Below are 20,667 nucleotides of genomic sequence, written 5' to 3' on the forward strand. Positions count from 1 at the left end.
TGCCCTTCTTGCCTTGTCTCTCAGATCATTCACAGCTTTGTGGAAGTTACCTGTGGCGCTGATGTTTAGGCCGAGGTATGTATAGTTTTTTGTGTGCTCTAGGGCAACGGTGTCTAGATGGAATTTGTATTTGTGGTCCTGGCGACTGGACCTTTTTTGGAACACCATTATTTTTGTCTTACTGAGATTTACTGTCAGGGTCCAGGTCTGACAGATTCTGTACAGAAGATCTAGGTGCTGCTGTAGGCCCTCCTTGGTTGGGGACAGAAGCACCAGATCATCAGCAAACAGTAGACATTTGACTTCGGATTCTAGTAAGGTGAGACCGGGTGCTGCAGACTGTTCTAGTAGGGTGAGGCCTGGTGCTGCAGAATGTTCTAGTGCCCTCGCCAATTTGTTGAAGAGGGTGGGGCTTAAGCTGCATCTCTATCTCACCCCACGGCCCTGTCTCACCCCACGGCCCTGTCTCACCCCACGGCCCTGTCTCACCCCACGGCCCTGTCTCACCCCACGGCCCTGTCTCACCCCACGGCCCTGTCTCACCCCACGGCCCTGTCTCACCCCACGGCCCTGTCTCACCCCACGGCCCTGTCTCACCCCACGACCCTGTGTGAAGAACTTTGTGTTTTTCCCCCAACACCACTTTCCATCAATTTGTATAGCAGACCCTTGTGCCAAATTGAGTCAAAGGCTTTTTTGAAGTCAACAAAGCATGAATACTTTGTTTTAGTTTGTTTGTTTGCCAATTAGGGTGTGCAGAGTGAATACGTGGTCTGTCGTACGGTAATTTGGTTAAAAGCCAATTTGACATTTGGTCAGTACATTGTTTTCTCTGAGAAAATGTACGAGTCTGCTGTTAATAATAATGCAGAGGATTTACCAAGGTTGCTGTTGACGCATATCCCACGGTAGTTATTGGGGTCAAATTTGTCTCCACTTTTGTGAATTGGGGTGATCAGTCCTTGGTTCCAAATATTGGGGAAGATGCCAGAGCTGAGGATGAGTTTAGGTTTAGCCAATTGGAATTTGTATGTCTCTCTCGGGCTCTCTTTCGCCTCACCTCATAGCTGTGCTCATCAGAACACAGTTTCCCCAGGGAGATCTGGGTCTTGACCCTGCGGACAGCACACTCCTTATCAGACAGGCCGTCTGACTGGGTGTTGATGTCGATGGGGATGTCAGGTGTGTGAGACAGCAGCTCATCCAGGTGGTCCTCTTGAGAGGCTGAGAAGAGCTCCAGGGGTCCGCTGTGGGAGCGGTCACTGGTGTTGCCCTCCTCTTCCTCAGATACAGACAGGTTCTCTGAGCTGAAGGTGGAGTAGGACTGGAACGACCTCATACAGCGGTGAGGTCTGGGGGAGGGGGAGGAGAGATAGAGGGAGAAATAGGAGAGAGGGGGAGGAGAGAGGAGAGGGAGGAGGGAGAGGAAAGAGAGGAGAGAAGAGAGAGAGAGTTAATGTGAGTAAAAGACAACTGTTAGGAATCAATCCAGTTGTATATGTCAGCTGGTAAAACCCGTTAGAGGAGGATTGTGAACATGAATAGCTGAGGAGCAGTGATGAAAATTATAGTAACGATTCATATGAGGAGCAGCCTCTCACCTCTGTCTCCGTGGAAACTCCACCTCACTGTCCACCTCCCCCTCCTCCTCCTCTGACGACTCATCACCAGCCTGAGGGACGAGAAATGACAGACAGTTAGACATTAGAACACCTGCTGGCCAGCCTCCTTCACAGACAAGCACTTTAAAAAACAGTCAGCCGTGTGAACGAACTGAGCTACAGAGGAACCACCCCATCCCCTTTAAGACAGTCAGCCGTGTGAACGAACTGGGCTACAGAGGAACCACCATCCCCTTTAAGACAGTCAGCCGTGTGAACGAACTGAGCTACAGAGGAACCACCATCCCCTTTAAGACAGTCAGCCGTGTGAACGAACTGGGCTACAGAGGAACCACCATCCCCTTTAAGACAGTCAGCCGTGTGAACGAACTGGGCTACAGAGGAACCACCATCCCCTTTAAGACAGTCAGCCGTGTGAACGAACTGAGCTACAGAGGAACCACCATCCCCTTTAAGACAGTCAGCCGTGTGAACGAACTGGGCTACAGAGGAACCACCATCCCCTTTAAGACAGTCAGCCGTGTGAACGAACTGAGCTACAGAGGAACCACCATCCCCTTTAAGACAGTCAGCCGTGTGAACGAACTGGGCTACAGAGGAACCACCATCCCCTTTAAGACAGTCAGCCGTGTGAACGAACTGAGCTACAGAGGAACCACCCCATCCCCTTTAAGACAGTCAGCCGTGTGAACGAACTGGGCTACAGAGGAACCACCATCCCCTTTAAGACAGTCAGCCGTGTGAACGAACTGAGCTACAGAGGAACCACCCCATCCCCTTTAAGACAGTCAGCCGTGTGAACGAACTGGGCTACAGAGGAACCACCATCCCCTTTAAGACAGTCAGCCGTGTGAACGAACTGGGCTACAGAATTTAGACAGGCTTCTGCTAATGTACAATTCTCTGAAGTGACAGGGTTAGGGTTAGGGAGCAATCTCAGCATTTATACTAATAACTGTACATATTTGACGCTCCCAGAAGGAGGTAAAACTCCCCTCTCTCTCTCTGTCTTTGTCTTACCTTCCTCGGGGGCCTGAGGTTGCGTGGGAGGCCAGCTCCAGAGGGTAAGCTGCTCTTCCGAGCTGTATCCTGCTTCTCCTGCTGCTCTCCCTCTGCCGTGGGGTCAGGTCCTCTGGACAGGGAAGGGGACGAGCCCTGACAGGTGGACAACAGGGAGTAGTGTGGCAGCTCTGGGTGGCTGGGGGCCGGGGGGGTCTCCTGGCAGTGCAGGCAGCCTGGGAAGGGGTGTGTCAGGCAGCAGGGACACAGTGTCCCACCCCTCCCCCCGGGACCCCTGGGGCCTGACACAGAGATGCTACGCTGGCGTGAGTCTGACACCACGGCCATAGAGATGAGGTCAGGGCTGGTGCCGGACAGGCGGCGTTGGAGGTGGTCTGTCTGGGGGCTTCGCAGGGCCGCGGCCGGGCCGAAGTAACGCAGGTTGTTGGCACAGTTGACCACCCCTTCCTCTCTGTTCTTCAGGGGCAGCAGAGGGCCCTGTGGTGGGGGGTGGTGGTGGTGGTGCTCGTAGTGCTCTTGGACAGCACACCCGGTGGCAGGATGATGGTAGTGCTCCCCTAGAGGCTGGGGCTGGTAGTGGTCTTTGAGGGGTTGTTGCTCCTCCGTAGCTTCCGTCCCCGGCCCGGTCTTCAGAACCCCGGGGAAGTCGCTGTGGGAACCCTTGCTGTTGGCACGGCGGTGCCGGGGCTTGCTGCGGTACCTCTGCTTGTCAGGTGGTGTGGAAACCTTGGGGCTGGCAGAGAGGGGCGAGGGGGATGAGAGCACCTCCACACTGAGGATACCTTCGGAACGCAGCAGGTCCGGCCTTGAGGGGTAGAGGTTAAAGGTCAGGGTGTGGTGTCAGTAGTAGTATACTAACACTGCTTATAAAACAATACAAACATACTCGTCCAGGAACATAAATGGTATGAGGGAGAAGTAAACCCTGCCCATACATGCCATTCACCATCTTTTATAAAGTGACCTCTGACCTCTTAGCAGGGGGCATCCCAGTCTTGTGGGAAATGCTGCCTTTCTTCTTGATGAATTTCTCTACGGCGTTGGGCCTGACGATGGGACGCACCAGGTGGGAACGCTTGTAGTTACCTGGATACTTCTTCTCCACAGCCAGCTCTCTCCTACGGGGGGGTTTATGGAGTGATGAGACACTGATGACTCAGTCTAACTGTGTTGGAGATCTGGAGACATTGACAGCCTATTGACAGATGGCTAACCCTAAGCATTAGTCTGTCATGCCTTGTCACCCAGAGAGCAGAAACAGACTAACAGACTCTATATTATTACCACAGATGTCAAAATTAACATCGTAAAACCTCTTAAGGATCGAACCCTTTTTTTAAATTTAATTTTCTCCTAAAATGACATACCCAAATCTAACTGCCTGTAGCTCAGGACCTGAAGCAAGGATATGCATATTCTTGGTACCATTTGAAAGGAAACACTTTGAAGTTTGTGGAAATGTGAAATGAATGTAGGAGAATATAACACATTAGATCTGGTGAAAGATAATACAAAGAAAATAACATGCAAATTGTTTTTTGTTCCATCATTTTTGAAATGCAAGAGAAAGATCACGTGTACGTGTGAGTATGTTATTGTGTGTATATAGTGAGTATGTTATTGTGTCTGTATGCATGTGTCTGTGCCTATGTTTGTGTTGCTTCAGTCCCTGCTGTTCCATAAGGTGTACTGTTATCTAATTTTACTGCTTGCATGAGTTACTTGATGTGGAATAGAGTTCCATGTAGTCGTGGTCCGGACCTCTGGCAGTCTCTATGGCGGTGCCACGGGGTTCAATTCTCGGGCCGACTCTCTTCTCTGTATACATCAATGATGTCGCTCTTGCTGCTGGTGATTCTCTGATACACCTCTACGCAGACGACACTATTCTGTATACATCTGGCCCTTCTTTAGACACTGTGTTAACAACCCTCCAGACGAGCTTCAATGCCATACAACTCTCCTTCCGTGGCCTCCAACTGCTTTTAAATGCAAGTAAAACTAAATGCATGAAATTCAACCGATCGCTGCCCGCACCTGCTCGCAAGTCCAGCATCACTACTCTGGACGGCTCTGACTTAGAATACGTGGACAACTACAAATACCTAGGTGTCTGGTTAGACTGTAAACTCTCCTTCCAGACTCACACTAAACATCTCCAATTCAAAATTAAATCTAGAATCGGCTTCCTATTTCGCAACAAAGCATCCTTCACTCATGCTGCCAAACATACCCTAGTAAAACTGACTATCCTACCGATCCTTGACTACGATGTCATTTACAAAATAGCCTCCAACACTCTACTCAGCAAATTGGATGCAGTCTATCACAGTGCCATCCGTTTTGTCACCAAAGCCCCATACACTACCCACCACTGCGACCTGTATGCTCTCGTTGGTTGGCCCTCGCTTCATACTCGTCGCCAAACCCACTAGCTACAGGTTATCTGTAAGTCTCTGCTAGGTAAAGCCCTGCCTTATCTCAGCTCACTGGTCACCATAGCAGCACCCACCCATAGCACGCGCTCCAGCAGGTATATCTCACTGGTCACCCCCAAAGCCAATTCCTCATTTGGCCGCCTTTCCTTCCAGTTCTCTGCTGCCAATGACTGGAACGAACTGCAAAAACCTCTGAAGCTGGAGACTCATATCTCCCTCACTAACTTTAAGCACCAGCTGTCAGAGCAGCTCACAGATCACTGCACCTGTACATAGCCCATCTGTAAACAGCCCATCTATCTACCTACCTCATCCCCTCACTGTATTTATTTTATTTATCTTGCTCCTTTGCACCCCAGTATCTCATCTTGCACATTCATCTTCTGCACATCTACCATTCCAGTGTTTAATTGCTATATTGTAATTATTTCGCCACAATGGCCTATTTATTGCTTTACCTCCCTTATCTTACCTCATTTGCACTCACTGTATATAGACTTATTGTTTTCTTTTGTTCTACTGTATTATTGACTGTATGTTTGTTTATTCCATGTGTAACTCTGTGTTGTCGTATGTGTCGAATTGCTATGCTTTATCTTGGCCAGGTCGCAATTGCAAATGAGAACTTGTTCTCAACTGGCTTACCTGGTTAAATAAAGGTGAAATAAAAAATACATAAAAAATGGCTCTATGTAGTACTGTGCCCCTCCCATAGTCTGTTCTGGACTTGGGGACTGTGAAGAGACCTCTGGTGGCATGTCTTGTGGGGTATGTATGGGTGGACTGTGAAGAGACCTCTGGTGACATGTCCTGAGGGGTATGCATGGGTGGACTGTGAAGAGACCTCTGGTGGCATGTCTTGTGGGGTATGTATGGGTGGACTGTGAAGAGACCTCTGGTGGCATGTCCTGAGGGGTATGGATGGGTGGACTGTGAAGAGACCTCTGGTGGCATGTCTTGTGGGGTATGCATGGGTGGACTGTGAAGAGACCTCTGGTGGCATGTCTTGTGGGGTATGTATGGGTGTCTGAACTGTGTGTTAGTAGTTTAGACAGCTCAGTGCATTCAACACGTCAACACCTCTCACAAATACAAGTAGTGATGAAGTCAATCTGTCCTCTACTTTGAGCCAGGAGAGATTGACATGCATATTATTAATGTTAGCTCTCTGTGTACATCCAAGGGCCAGCATTTTTGTGGCAGCTGACCACATGACTGAACAGACAAAACTAGGGCCTGTAGGACCTGCCTTGTTGATAGTGTTGTTAAGAAGGTAGAAACTAGGGCCTGTAGGACCTGCCTTGTTGATAGTGTTGTTAATAAGGTTGAAACTAGGGCCTGTAGGACCTGCCTTGTTGATAGTGTTGTTAAGAAGGTAGAAACTAGGGCCTGTAGGACCTGCCTTGTTGACAGTGTTGTTAAGAAGGTAGAAACTAGGGCCTGTAGGACCTGCCTTGTTGATAGTGTTGTTAAGAAGGTAGAAACTAGGGACTGTAGGACCTGCCTTGTTGACAGTGTTGTTAAGAAGGTAGAAACTAGGGCCTGTAGGACCTGCCTTGTTGATAGTGTTGTTAAGAAGGTAGAAACTAGGGCCTGTAGGACCTGCCTTATTGATAGTGCTGTTAAGAAGGTAGAAACTAGGGCCTGCAGGACCTGTCTTGTTGATAGTGTTGTTAAGAAGGTAGAAACTAGGGCCTGCAGGACCTGCCTTGTTGATAGTGCTGTTAAGAAGGTAGAAACTAGGGCCTGTAGGACCTGCCTTGTTGATAGTGTTGTTAAGAAGGTAGAAACTAGGGCCTGTAGGACCTGCCTTGTTGATAGTGCTGTTAAGAAGGTAGACACTAGGGCCTGTAGGACCTGCCTTGTTGATAGTGTTGTTAAGAAGGTAGAAACTAGGGCCTGTAGGACCTGCCTTGTTGATAGTGTTGTTAAGAAGGTAGAAACTAGGGCCTGTAGGACCTGCCTTGTTGATAGTGCTGTTAAGAAGGTAGAAACTAGGGCCTGTAGGACCTGCCTTGTTGATAGTGTTGTTAAGAAGGTAGAAACTAGGGCCTGTAGGACCTGCCTTGTTGATAGTACTGTTAAGAAGGTAGAAACTAGGGCCTGTAGGACCTGCCTTGTTGATAGTGTTGTTAAGAAGGTAGAAACTAGGGCCTGTAGGACCTGCCTTGTTGATGGTGTTAAGAAGGTAGAAACTAGGGCCTGCAGGACCTGTCTTGTTGATAGTGTTGTTAAGAAGGTAGAAACTAGGGCCTGCAGGACCTGCCTTGTTGATAGTGCTGTTAAGAAGGTAGAAACTAGGGCCTGTAGGACCTGCCTTGTTGATAGTGTTGTTAAGAAGGTAGAAACTAGGGCCTGTAGGACCTGCCTTGTTGATAGTGCTGTTAAGAAGGTAGAAACTAGGGCCTGTAGGACCTGCCTTGTTGATGGTGTTAAGAAGGTAGAAACTAGGGCCTGTAGGACCTGCCTTGTTGATAGTGCTGTTAAGAAGGTAGAAACTAGGGCCTGCAGGACTTGCCTTGTTGATAGTGTTGTTAAGAAGGTAGAAACTAGGGCCTGTAGGACCTGCCTTGTTGATAGTACTGTTAAGAAGGTAGAAACTAGGGCCCGTAGGACCTGCCTTGTTGATAGTGTTGTTAAGAAGGTAGAAACTAGGGCCTGTAGGACCTGCCTTGTTGATAGTACTGTTAAGAAGGTAGAAACTAGGGCCTGTAGGACCTGCCTTGTTGATAGTGTTGTTAAGAAGGTAGAAACTAGGGCCTGTAGGACCTGCCTTGTTGATGGTGTTAAGAAGGTAGAAACTAGGGCCTGTAGGACCTGCCTTGTTGATAGTGGTGTTAAGAAGGTAGAAACTAGGGCCGTAGGACCTGCCTTGTTGATAGTGTTGTTAAGAAGGTAGAAACTAGGGCCGTAGGACCTGCCTTGTTGATAGTGTTGTTAAGAAGGTAGAAACTAGGGCCTGTAGGACCTGCCTTGTTGATAGTACTGTTAAGAAGGTAGAAACTAGGGCCTGTAGGACCTGCCTTGTTGATAGTGTTGTTAAGAAGGTAGAAACTAGGGCCTGTAGGACCTGCCTTGTTGATAGTGCTGTTAAGAAGGTAGAAACTAGGGCCTGTAGGACCTGCCTTGTTGATAGTGTTGTTAAGAAGGTAGAAACTAGGGCCTGTAGGACCTGCCTTGTTGATGGTGTTAAGAAGGTAGAAACTAGGGCCTGTAGGACCTGCCTTGTTGATAGTGTTGTTAAGAAGGTAGAAACTAGGGCCTGTAGGACCTGCCTTGTTGATAGTGCTGTTAAGAAGGTAGAAACTAGGGCCTGTAGGACCTGCCTTGTTGATAGTGTTGTTAAGAAGGTAGAAACTAGGGCCTGTAGGACCTGCCTTGTTGATAGTGTTGTTAAGAAGGTAGAAACTAGGGCCTGTAGGACCTGCCTTGTTGATAGTACTGTTAAGAAGGTAGAAACTAGGGCCTGTAGGACCTGCCTTGTTGATAGTGTTGTTAAGAAGGTAGAAACTAGGGCCTGTAGGACCTGCCTTGTTGATAGTACTGTTAAGAAGGTAGAAACTAGGGCCTGTAGGACCTGCCTTGTTGATAGTGTTGTTAAGAAGGTAGAAACTAGGGCCTGTAGGACCTGCCTTGTTGATGGTGTTAAGAAGGTAGAAACTAGGGCCTGTAGGACCTGCCTTGTTGATAGTGTTGTTAAGAAGGTAGAAACTAGGGCCTGTAGGACCTGCCTTGTTGATAGTGCTGTTAAGAAGGTAGAAACTAGGGCCTGTAGGACCTGCCTTGTTGATAGTGTTGTTAAGAAGGTAGAAACTAGGGCCTGTAGGACCTGCCTTGTTGATAGTGTTGTTAAGAAGGTAGAAACTAGGGCCTGTAGGACCTGCCTTGTTGATAGTGTTGTTAAGAAGGTAGAAACTAGGGCCTGTAGGACCTGCCTTGTTGATAGTGTTGTTAAGAAGGTAGAAACTAGGGCCTGTAGGACCTGCCTTGTTGATAGTGTTGTTAAGAAGGTAGAAACTAGGGCCTGTAGGACCTGCCTTGTTGATAGTGTTGTTAAGAAGGTAGAAACTAGGGCCTGTAGGACCTGCCTTGTTGATAGTGTTGTTAAGAAGGTAGAAACTAGGGCCTGTAGGACCTGCCTTGTTGATAGTGTTGTTAAGAAGGTAGAAACTAGGGCCTGTAGGACCTGCCTTGTTGATAGTGTTGTTAAGAAGGTAGAAACTAGGGCCTGTAGGACCTGCCTTGTTGATAGTGTTGTTAAGAAGGTAGAAACTAGGGCCTGTAGGACCTGCCTTGTTGATAGTGTTGTTAAGAAGGTAGAAACTAGGGCCTGTAGGACCTGCCTTGTTGATAGTGTTGTTAAGAAGGTAGAAACTAGGGCCTGTAGGACCTGCCTTGTCGATAGTGTTGTTAAGAATGTAGAAACTAGGGCCTGTAGGACCTGCCTTGTCGATAGTGCTGTTAAGAAGGTAGAAACTAGGGCCTGTAGGACCTGCCTTGTTGATAGTGTTGTTAAGAAGGTAGAAACTAGGGCCTGTAGGACCTGCCTTGTTGATAGTGTTGTTAAGAAGGTAGAAACTAGGGCCTGTAGGACCTGCCTTGTTGATGGTGTTAAGAAGGTAGAAACTAGGGCCTGTAGGACCTGCCTTGTTGATAGTGTTGTTAAGAAGGTAGAAACTAGGGCCTGTAGGACCTGCCTTGTTGACAGTGTTGTTAAGAAGGTAGAAACTAGGGCCTGTAGGACCTGCCTTGTTGATAGTGTTGTTAAGAAGGTAGAAACTAGGGCCTGTAGGACCTGCCTTGTTGACAGTGTTGTTAAGAAGGTAGAAACTAGGGCCTGTAGGACCTGCCTTGTTGATGGTGTTAAGAAGGTAGAAACTAGGGCCTGTAGGACCTGCCTTGTTGATAGTGTTGTTAAGAAGGTAGAAACTAGGGCCTGTAGGACCTGCCTTGTTGATAGTGTTGTTAAGAAGGTAGAAACTAGGGCCTGTAGGACCTGCCTTGTTGATAGTGTTGTTAAGAAGGTAGAAACTAGGGCCTGTAGGACCTGCCTTGTTGATAGTGTTGTTAAGAAGGTAGAAACTAGGGCCTGTAGGACCTGCCTTGATGATAGTGTTGTTAAGAAGGTAGAAACTAGGGTCTGTAGAACCTGCCTTGTTGATAGTGTTGTTAAGAAGGTAGAAACTAGGGCCTGTAGGACCTGCCTTGTTGATAGTGCTGTTAAGAAGGTAGAAACTAGGGCCTGTAGGACCTGCCTTGTTGATAGTGTTGTTAAGAAGGTAGAAACTAGGGCCTGTAGGACCTGCCTTGTTGATAGTGCTGTTAAGAAGGTAGAAACAAGGGCCTGTAGGACCTGCCTTGTTGATAGTGTTGTTAAGAAGGTAGAAACTAGGGCCTGTAGGACCTGCCTTGTTGATAGTGCTGTTAAGAAGGTAGAAACTAGGGCCTGTAGGACCCGCCTTGTTGATAGTGTTGTTAAGGTAGAAACTAGGGCCTGTAGGACCTGCCTTGTTGATAGTGTTGTTAAGAATGTAGAAACTAGGGCCTGTAGGACCTGCCTTGTTGATAGTGTTGTTAAGAAGGTAGAAACTAGGGCCTGTAGGACCTGCCTTGTTGATAGTGTTGTTAAGAATGTAGAAACTAGGGCCTGTAGGACCCGCCTTGTTGATAGTTTTGTTAAGGTAGAAACTAGGGCCTGCAGGACCTGCCTTGTTGATAGCGTTGTTAAGAAGGTAGAAACTAGGGCCTGTAGGACCAGCCTTGTTGATAGTGTTGTTAAGAAGGTAGAAACTAGGGCCTGTAGGACCAGCCTTGTTGATAGTGCTGTTAAGAAGGTAGAAACTAGGGCCTGTAGGACCTGCCTTGTTGATAGTGCTGTTAAGAAGGTAGAAACTAGGGTCTGTAGAACCTGCCTTGTTGATAGTGTTGTTAAGAAGGTAGAAACTAGGGCCTGTAGGACCTGCCTTGTTGATAGTGTTGTTAAGAAGGTAGAAACTAGAGCCTGTAGGACCTGCCTTGTTGATAGTGTTGTTAAGAAGGTAGAAACTAGAGCCTGTAGGACCTGCCTTGTTGATAGTGCTGTTAAGAAGGTAGAAACTAGGGCCTGTAGGACCTGCCTTGTTGATAGTGTTGTTAAGAAGGTAGAAACTAGGGCCTGTAGGACCTGCCTTGTTGATAGTGTTGTTAAGAAGGTAGAAACTAGGGCCTGTAGGACCTGCCTTGTTGATAGTGCTGTTAAGAAGGTAGAAACTAGGGCCTGTAGGACCTGCCTTGTTGATAGTGTTGTTAAGAAGGTAGAAACTAGGGCCTGTAGGACCTGCCTTGTTGATAGTGCTGTTAAGAAGGTAGAAACTAGGGCCTGTAGGACCTGCCTTGTTGATAGTGTTGTTAAGAAGGTAGAAACTAGGGCCTGTAGGACCTGCCTTGTTGATGGTGTTAAGAAGGTAGAAACTAGGGCCTGTAGGACCTGCCTTGTTGATAGTGTTGTTAAGAAGGTAGAAACTAGGGCCTGTAGGACCTGCCTTGTTGATAGTGCTGTTAAGAAGGTAGAAACTAGGGCCTGTAGGACCTGCCTTGTCGATAGTGTTGTTAAGAAGGTAGAAACTAGGGCCTGTAGGACCTGCCTTGTTGATAGTGTTGTTAAGAAGGTAGAAACTAGGGCCTGTAGGACCTGCCTTGTTGATAGTACTGTTAAGAAGGTAGAAACTAGGGCCTGTAGGACCTGCCTTGTTGATAGTGTTGTTAACCTGTTCTGGCTGCACGCTGAATATTGAAAAAACTGGAAAATATGTGCACATTTTCAAACGGCCTCCTAAGAAACTTTTTATTTTCCAATATGCATATATTTACTACTGTTGGATAGATAACAGTCTGTAGTTTCTAAAAAGGTTTGAATTGTTTCTCTAAGTCGAACAGAAATATTTTTACAGCCATTTTCCCAGCCGAATTGAGTTTCCCAAAATGCGATGTGTCTCTTTAAGACCTTCTCTATAAAAGGCCATTTGACTTAGGACCATAGGGACACGTCAGAGGCGTACCTCAGACTGTAATGCGGAAGTGAGAATTGAAAGGGGTCGAATATCTCGTCCCTGGACTGAATAACAGAACTTCTTGTGAGACATGCGCAGTTAAAATAAAAATCCGGGCGCGAAGGATAATTTGATCTCGGCTTCTGGAACAAGGTAGGTTACTTTGAATATGATGCCTGACTACGATATTATTTGCTACATGTCACAAAATCATCCTAAAGGTTGTTTTTTCAATATACTTTAATTATATTATTGCAATTTATTCTGGACTTTAGATGTGAAACGACGGAAGAATTTTTTGAAGAAACGCTTTCTGGCGCAGCAATGCTACCGTGCTAGCTAACCAAAGAGGGGAATCCTTCGTTCTGGAACCCAACTAAAGACTCTACTGGACATTGGACCCCGTTACAACATTCTGATGGAGTACCAAGAAAGATAAGACCCAATTTGGGATGCTTTTTCATATATATGTCGAACTGTTGAATGCTAACGCTGCTAACTATGCTAGGCTAGCGCTTGACTAGAATCAATGCTGCCTTATGCTAGCTTATGATGTTAGCTAATATAACGATATATTGTGTTTTCGCTGTAAAACACTTCAAAAATCGGAAATGTTGTCTGTATTCACAAGATATCTGTCTTTCATTAGTTATCCACCATATGTTTTTCTGAAATGTTTTATGAGGTGTAATTAGTAGCCGACGTTGGTGTATGTATTTTCTCTGGCTACTCCCGGCTGGATTCAGACTCTAGCTATGTGTTAGCATTTTTGGGTAGCATCAATGTAAAACAGATTTATAGCTAAAATATGCACTTTTTATGAACAAAACATAGATTTATTGTGTAACATGTTATATGACTGTCATCTGAGGTCGTTTTTTCTGGGCTCTTTAGGTTGGTTTTAGTTTATTTCGGTTGGTTGTGCATGCTACTTCAATCATAATTCATACTTCATAATCATAATTCATACGTGTCTGTCCACTTTTGTATTTGGTGGTGAGCTAACATAAATATATGTGGTGTTTTCTCTGTAAAACATTTAAAAAATCGGACATGTTGGCTGGATTGACAAGATGTTTATCTTTCAAATGCTGTATTGGACTTGTTAATGTGTAAAAGTTAAATATTTTTAAAAAATAGATTTTGAATTTCGCGCTCTGCAGCTGTTGTCATTTTTGGTCCGAGGTCGGGCTTGCACCCCAAACAGGTTAAGAAGGTAGAAACTAGGGCCTGTAGGACCTGCCTTGTTGATAGTGCTGTTAAGAAGGTAGAAACTAGGGCCTGTAGGACCTGCCTTGTTGATAGTGTTGTTAAGAAGGTAGAAACTAGGGCCTGTAGGACCTGCCTTGTTGATAGTGTTGTTAAGAAGGTAGAAACTAGGGCCTGTAGGACCTGCCTTGTTGATAGTGTTGTTAAGAAGGTAGAAACTAGGGCCTGTAGGACCTGCCTTGTTGATAGTGTTGTTAAGAAGGTAGAAACTAGGGCCTGTAGGACCTGCCTTGTTGATAGTGTTGTTAAGAAGGTAGAAACTAGGGCCTGTAGGACCTGCCTTGTTGATAGTGTTGTTAAGAAGGTAGAAACTAGGGCCTGTAGGACCTGCCTTGTTGATAGTGTTGTTAAGAAGGTAGAAACTAGGGCCTGTAGGACCTGCCTTGTTGATAGTGTTGTTAAGAAGGTAGAAACTAGGGCCTGTAGGACCTGCCTTGTTGATAGTGTTGTTAAGAAGGTAGAAACTAGGGCCTGTAGGACCTGCCTTGTTGATAGTGTTGTTAAGAAGGTAGAAACTAGGGCCTGTAGGACCTGCCTTGTTGATAGTGTTGTTAAGAAGGTAGAAACTAGGGCCTGTAGGACCTGCCTTGTTGATAGTGTTGTTAAGAAGGTAGAAACTAGGGCCTGTAGGACCTGCCTTGTCGATAGTGTTGTTAAGAAGGTAGAAACTAGGGCCTGTAGGACCTGCCTTGTCGATAGTGCTGTTAAGAAGGTAGAAACTAGGGCCTGTAGGACCTGCCTTGTTGATAGTGTTGTTAAGAAGGTAGAAACTAGGGCCTGTAGGACCTGCCTTGTTGATAGTGTTGTTAAGAAGGTAGAAACTAGGGCCTGTAGGACCTGCCTTGTTGATGGTGTTAAGAAGGTAGAAACTAGGGCCTGTAGGACCTGCCTTGTTGATAGTGTTGTTAAGAAGGTAGAAACTAGGGCCTGTAGGACCTGCCTTGTTGACAGTGTTGTTAAGAAGGTAGAAACTAGGGCCTGTAGGACCTGCCTTGTTGATAGTGTTGTTAAGAAGGTAGAAACTAGGGCCTGTAGGACCTGCCTTGTTGACAGTGTTGTTAAGAAGGTAGAAACTAGGGCCTGTAGGACCTGCCTTGTTGATGGTGTTAAGAAGGTAGAAACTAGGGCCTGTAGGACCTGCCTTGTTGATAGTGTTGTTAAGAAGGTAGAAACTAGGGCCTGTAGGACCTGCCTTGTTGATAGTGTTGTTAAGAAGGTAGAAACTAGGGCCTGTAGGACCTGCCTTGTTGATAGTGTTGTTAAGAAGGTAGAAACTAGGGCCTGTAGGACCTGCCTTGTTGATAGTGTTGTTAAGAAGGTAGAAACTAGGGCCTGTAGGACCTGCCTTGATGATAGTGTTGTTAAGAAGGTAGAAACTAGGGCCTGTAGGACCTGCCTTGTTGATAGTGTTGTTAAGAAGGTAGAAACTAGGGCCTGTAGGACCTGCCTTGTTGATAGTGCTGTTAAGAAGGTAGAAACTAGGGCCTGTAGGACCTGCCTTGTTGATAGTGTTGTTAAGAAGGTAGAAACTAGGGCCTGTAGGACCTGCCTTGTTGATAGTGCTGTTAAGAAGGTAGAAACAAGGGCCTGTAGGACCTGCCTTGTTGATAGTGTTGTTAAGAAGGTAGAAACTAGGGCCTGTAGGACCTGCCTTGTTGATAGTGCTGTTAAGAAGGTAGAAACTAGGGCCTGTAGGACCCGCCTTGTTGATAGTGTTGTTAAGGTAGAAACTAGGGCCTGTAGGACCTGCCTTGTTGATAGTGTTGTTAAGAATGTAGAAACTAGGGCCTGTAGGACCTGCCTTGTTGATAGTGTTGTTAAGAAGGTAGAAACTAGGGCCTGTAGGACCTGCCTTGTTGATAGTGTTGTTAAGAATGTAGAAACTAGGGCCTGTAGGACCCGCCTTGTTGATAGTTTTGTTAAGGTAGAAACTAGGGCCTGCAGGACCTGCCTTGTTGATAGTGTTGTTAAGAAGGTAGAAACTAGGGCCTGTAGGACCTGCCTTGTTGATGGTGTTAAGAAGGTAGAAACTAGGGCCTGTAGGACCTGCCTTGTTGATAGTGTTGTTAAGAAGGTAGAAACTAGGGCCTGTAGGACCTGCCTTGTTGACAGTGTTGTTAAGAAGGTAGAAACTAGGGCCTGTAGGACCTGCCTTGTTGATAGTGTTGTTAAGAAGGTAGAAACTAGGGCCTGTAGGACCTGCCTTGTTGACAGTGTTGTTAAGAAGGTAGAAACTAGGGCCTGTAGGACCTGCCTTGTTGATGGTGTTAAGAAGGTAGAAACTAGGGCCTGTAGGACCTGCCTTGTTGATAGTGTTGTTAAGAAGGTAGAAACTAGGGCCTGTAGGACCTGCCTTGTTGATAGTGTTGTTAAGAAGGTAGAAACTAGGGCCTGTAGGACCTGCCTTGTTGATAGTGTTGTTAAGAAGGTAGAAACTAGGGCCTGTAGGACCTGCCTTGTTGATAGTGTTGTTAAGAAGGTAGAAACTAGGGCCTGTAGGACCTGCCTTGATGATAGTGTTGTTAAGAAGGTAGAAACTAGGGCCTGTAGGACCTGCCTTGTTGATAGTGTTGTTAAGAAGGTAGAAACTAGGGCCTGTAGGACCTGCCTTGTTGATAGTGCTGTTAAGAAGGTAGAAACTAGGGCCTGTAGGACCTGCCTTGTTGATAGTGTTGTTAAGAAGGTAGAAACTAGGGCCTGTAGGACCTGCCTTGTTGATAGTGCTGTTAAGAAGGTAGAAACAAGGGCCTGTAGGACCTGCCTTGTTGATAGTGTTGTTAAGAAGGTAGAAACTAGGGCCTGTAGGACCTGCCTTGTTGATAGTGCTGTTAAGAAGGTAGAAACTAGGGCCTGTAGGACCCGCCTTGTTGATAGTGTTGTTAAGGTAGAAACTAGGGCCTGTAGGACCTGCCTTGTTGATAGTGTTGTTAAGAATGTAGAAACTAGGGCCTGTAGGACCTGCCTTGTTGATAGTGTTGTTAAGAAGGTAGAAACTAGGGCCTGTAGGACCTGCCTTGTTGATAGTGTTGTTAAGAATGTAGAAACTAGGGCCTGTAGGACCCGCCTTGTTGATAGTTTTGTTAAGGTAGAAACTAGGGCCTGCAGGACCTGCCTTGTTGATAGCGTTGTTAAGAAGGTAGAAACTAGGGCCTGTAGGACCAGCCTTGTTGATAGTGTTGTTAAGAAGGTAGAAACTAGGGCCTGTAGGACCAGCCTTGTTGATAGTGCTGTTAAGAAGGTAGAAACTAGGGCCTGTAGGACCTGCCTTGTTGATAGTGCTGTTAAGAAGGTAGAAACTAGGGTCTGTAGGACCTGCCTTGTTGACAGTGTTGTTAAGAAGGTAGAAACTAGGGCCTGTAGGACCTGCCTTGTTGATGGTGTTAAGAAGGTAGAAACTAGGGCCTGTAGGACCTGCCTTGTTGATAGTGTTGTTAAGAAGGTAGAAACTAGGGCCTGTAGGACCTGCCTTGTTGATAGTGTTGTTAAGAAGGTAGAAACTAGGGCCTGTAGGACCTGCCTTGTTGATAGTGTTGTTAAGAAGGTAGAAACTAGGGCCTGTAGGACCTGCCTTGTTGATAGTGTTGTTAAGAAGGTAGAAACTAGGGCCTGTAGGACCTGCCTTGATGATAGTGTTGTTAAGAAGGTAGAAACTAGGGCCTGTAGGACCTGCCTTGTTGATAGTGTTGTTAAGAAGGTAGAAACTAGGGCCTGTAGGACCTGCCTTGTTGATAGTGCTGTTAAGAAGGTAGAAACTAGGGCCTGTAGGACCTGCCTTGTTGATAGTGTTGTTAAGAAGGTAGAAACTAGGGCCTGTAGGACCTGCCTTGTTGATAGTGCTGTTAAGAAGGTAGAAACAAGGGCCTGTAGGACCTGCCTTGTTGATAGTGCTGTTAAGAAGGTAGAAACTAGGGCCTGTAGGACCCGCCTTGTTGATAGTGTTGTTAAGGTAGAAACTAGGGCCTGTAGGACCTGCCTTGTTGATAGTGTTGTTAAGAATGTAGAAACTAGGGCCTGTAGGACCTGCCTTGTTGATAGTGTTGTTAAGAAGGTAGAAACTAGGGCCTGTAGGACCTGCCTTGTTGATAGTGTTGTTAAGAATGTAGAAACTAGGGCCTGTAGGACCCGCCTTGTTGATAGTTTTGTTAAGGTAGAAACTAGGGCCTGCAGGACCTGCCTTGTTGATAGTGTTGTTAAGAAGGTAGAAACTAGGGCCTGTAGGACCTGCCTTGTTGATGGTGTTAAGAAGGTAGAAACTAGGGCCTGTAGGACCTGCCTTGTTGATAGTGTTGTTAAGAAGGTAGAAACTAGGGCCTGTAGGACCTGCCTTGTTGACAGTGTTGTTAAGAAGGTAGAAACTAGGGCCTGTAGGACCTGCCTTGTTGATAGTGTTGTTAAGAAGGTAGAAACTAGGGCCTGTAGGACCTGCCTTGTTGACAGTGTTGTTAAGAAGGTAGAAACTAGGGCCTGTAGGACCTGCCTTGTTGATGGTGTTAAGAAGGTAGAAACTAGGGCCTGTAGGACCTGCCTTGTTGATAGTGTTGTTAAGAAGGTAGAAACTAGGGCCTGTAGGACCTGCCTTGTTGATAGTGTTGTTAAGAAGGTAGAAACTAGGGCCTGTAGGACCTGCCTTGTTGATAGTGTTGTTAAGAAGGTAGAAACTAGGGCCTGTAGGACCTGCCTTGTTGATAGTGTTGTTAAGAAGGTAGAAACTAGGGCCTGTAGGACCTGCCTTGATGATAGTGTTGTTAAGAAGGTAGAAACTAGGGCCTGTAGGACCTGCCTTGTTGATAGTGTTGTTAAGAAGGTAGAAACTAGGGCCTGTAGGACCTGCCTTGTTGATAGTGCTGTTAAGAAGGTAGAAACTAGGGCCTGTAGGACCTGCCTTGTTGATAGTGTTGTTAAGAAGGTAGAAACTAGGGCCTGTAGGACCTGCCTTGTTGATAGTGCTGTTAAGAAGGTAGAAACAAGGGCCTGTAGGACCTGCCTTGTTGATAGTGTTGTTAAGAAGGTAGAAACTAGGGCCTGTAGGACCTGCCTTGTTGATAGTGCTGTTAAGAAGGTAGAAACTAGGGCCTGTAGGACCCGCCTTGTTGATAGTGTTGTTAAGGTAGAAACTAGGGCCTGTAGGACCTGCCTTGTTGATAGTGTTGTTAAGAATGTAGAAACTAGGGCCTGTAGGACCTGCCTTGTTGATAGTGTTGTTAAGAAGGTAGAAACTAGGGCCTGTAGGACCTGCCTTGTTGATAGTGTTGTTAAGAATGTAGAAACTAGGGCCTGTAGGACCCGCCTTGTTGATAGTTTTGTTAAGGTAGAAACTAGGGCCTGCAGGACCTGCCTTGTTGATAGCGTTGTTAAGAAGGTAGAAACTAGGGCCTGTAGGACCAGCCTTGTTGATAGTGTTGTTAAGAAGGTAGAAACTAGGGCCTGTAGGACCAGCCTTGTTGATAGTGCTGTTAAGAAGGTAGAAACTAGGGCCTGTAGGACCTGCCTTGTTGATAGTGCTGTTAAGAAGGTAGAAACTAGGGTCTGTAGGACCTGCCTTGTTGATAGTGCTGTTAAGAAGGTAGAAACTAGGGCCTGTAGGACCTGCCTTGTTGATAGTGTTGTTAAGAAGGTAGAAACTAGGGCCTGTAGGACCTGCCTTGTTGATAGTGCTGTTAAGAAGGTAGAAACTAGGGCCTGTAGGACCTGCCTTGTTGATAGTGTTGTTAAGGTAGAAACTAGGGCCTGTAGGACCTGCCTTGTTGATAGTGTTGTTAAGAAGGTAGAAACTAGGGCCTGTAGGACCTGCCTTGTTGATGGTGTTAAGAAGGTAGAAACTAGGGCCTGTAGGACCTGCCTTGTTGATAGTGTTGTTAAGAAGGTAGAAACTAGGGCCTGTAGGACCTGCCTTGTTGATAGTGCTGTTAAGAAGGTAGAAACTAGGGCCTGTAGGACCTGCCTTGTCGATAGTGTTGTTAAGAAGGTAGAAACTAGGGCCTGTAGGACCTGCCTTGTTGATAGTGTTGTTAAGAAGGTAGAAACTAGGGCCTGTAGGACCTGCCTTGTTGATAGTACTGTTAAGAAGGTAGAAACTAGGGCCTGTAGGACCTGCCTTGTTGATAGTGTTGTTAAGAAGGTAGAAACTAGGGCCTGTAGGACCTGCCTTGTTGATAGTGCTGTTAAGAAGGTAGAAACTAGGGCCTGTAGGACCTGCCTTGTTGATAGTGTTGTTAAGAAGGTAGAAACTAGGGCCTGTAGGACCTGCCTTGTTGATAGTGTTGTTAAGAAGGTAGAAACTAGGGCCTGTAGGACCTGCCTTGTTGATAGTGTTGTTAAGAAGGTAGAAACTAGGGCCTGTAGGACCTGCCTTGTTGATAGTGTTGTTAAGAAGGTAGAAACTAGGGCCTGTAGGACCTGCCTTGTTGATAGTGTTGTTAAGAAGGTAGAAACTAGGGCCTGTAGGACCTGCCTTGTTGATAGTGTTGTTAAGAAGGTAGAAACTAGGGCCTGTAGGACCTGCCTTGTTGATAGTGTTGTTAAGAAGGTAGAAACTAGGGCCTGTAGGACCTGCCTTGTTGATAGTGTTGTTAAGAAGGTAGAAACTAGGGCCTGTAGGACCTGCCTTGTTGATAGTGTTGTTAAGAAGGTAGAAACTAGGGCCTGTAGGACCTGCCTTGTTGATAGTGTTGTTAAGAAGGTAGAAACTAGGGCCTGTAGGACCTGCCTTGTTGATAGTGTTGTTAAGAAGGTAGAAACTAGGGCCTGTAGGACCTGCCTTGTTGATAGTGTTGTTAAGAAGGTAGAAACTAGGGCCTGTAGGACCTGCCTTGTCGATAGTGTTGTTAAGAAGGTAGAAACTAGGGCCTGTAGGACCTGCCTTGTCGATAGTGCTGTTAAGAAGGTAGAAACTAGGGCCTGTAGGACCTGCCTTGTTGATAGTGTTGTTAAGAAGGTAGAAACTAGGGCCTGTAGGACCTGCCTTGTTGATAGTGTTGTTAAGAAGGTAGAAACTAGGGCCTGTAGGACCTGCCTTGTTGATGGTGTTAAGAAGGTAGAAACTAGGGCCTGTAGGACCTGCCTTGTTGATAGTGTTGTTAAGAAGGTAGAAACTAGGGCCTGTAGGACCTGCCTTGTTTACAGTGTTGTTAAGAAGGTAGAAACTAGGGCCTGTAGGACCTGCCTTGTTGATAGTGTTGTTAAGAAGGTAGAAACTAGGGCCTGTAGGACCTGCCTTGTTGACAGTGTTGTTAAGAAGGTAGAAACTAGGGCCTGTAGGACCTGCCTTGTTGATGGTGTTAAGAAGGTAGA

The 20,667-nt window shown here is 46.3% G+C and overlaps 1 protein-coding gene across 1 annotated transcript in view; it reads right to left on the reverse strand.

The window, feature by feature from the left end:
• Positions 1–20,667, reverse strand: part of si:ch211-45c16.2 (mitogen-activated protein kinase kinase kinase 13) — a 151,789-nt gene that overhangs the window by 22,472 nt on the left and 108,650 nt on the right. Inside the window, exons 10-13 of the mRNA XM_055871958.1 lie at positions 3,614–3,760; positions 2,643–3,447; positions 1,602–1,672; positions 1,061–1,352 (exon numbers count right to left, since the gene is read on the reverse strand). Coding sequence (XP_055727933.1) covers positions 1,061–1,352; positions 1,602–1,672; positions 2,643–3,447; positions 3,614–3,760 — 1,315 coding nt within the window. The remainder of the gene's footprint in view (positions 1–1,060; positions 1,353–1,601; positions 1,673–2,642; positions 3,448–3,613; positions 3,761–20,667) is intronic.

This window comes from Salvelinus fontinalis, chromosome 19 (assembly GCF_029448725.1).
Source record: "Salvelinus fontinalis isolate EN_2023a chromosome 19, ASM2944872v1, whole genome shotgun sequence".
Classification (NCBI taxonomy): Eukaryota; Metazoa; Chordata; class Actinopteri; order Salmoniformes; family Salmonidae; genus Salvelinus; species Salvelinus fontinalis.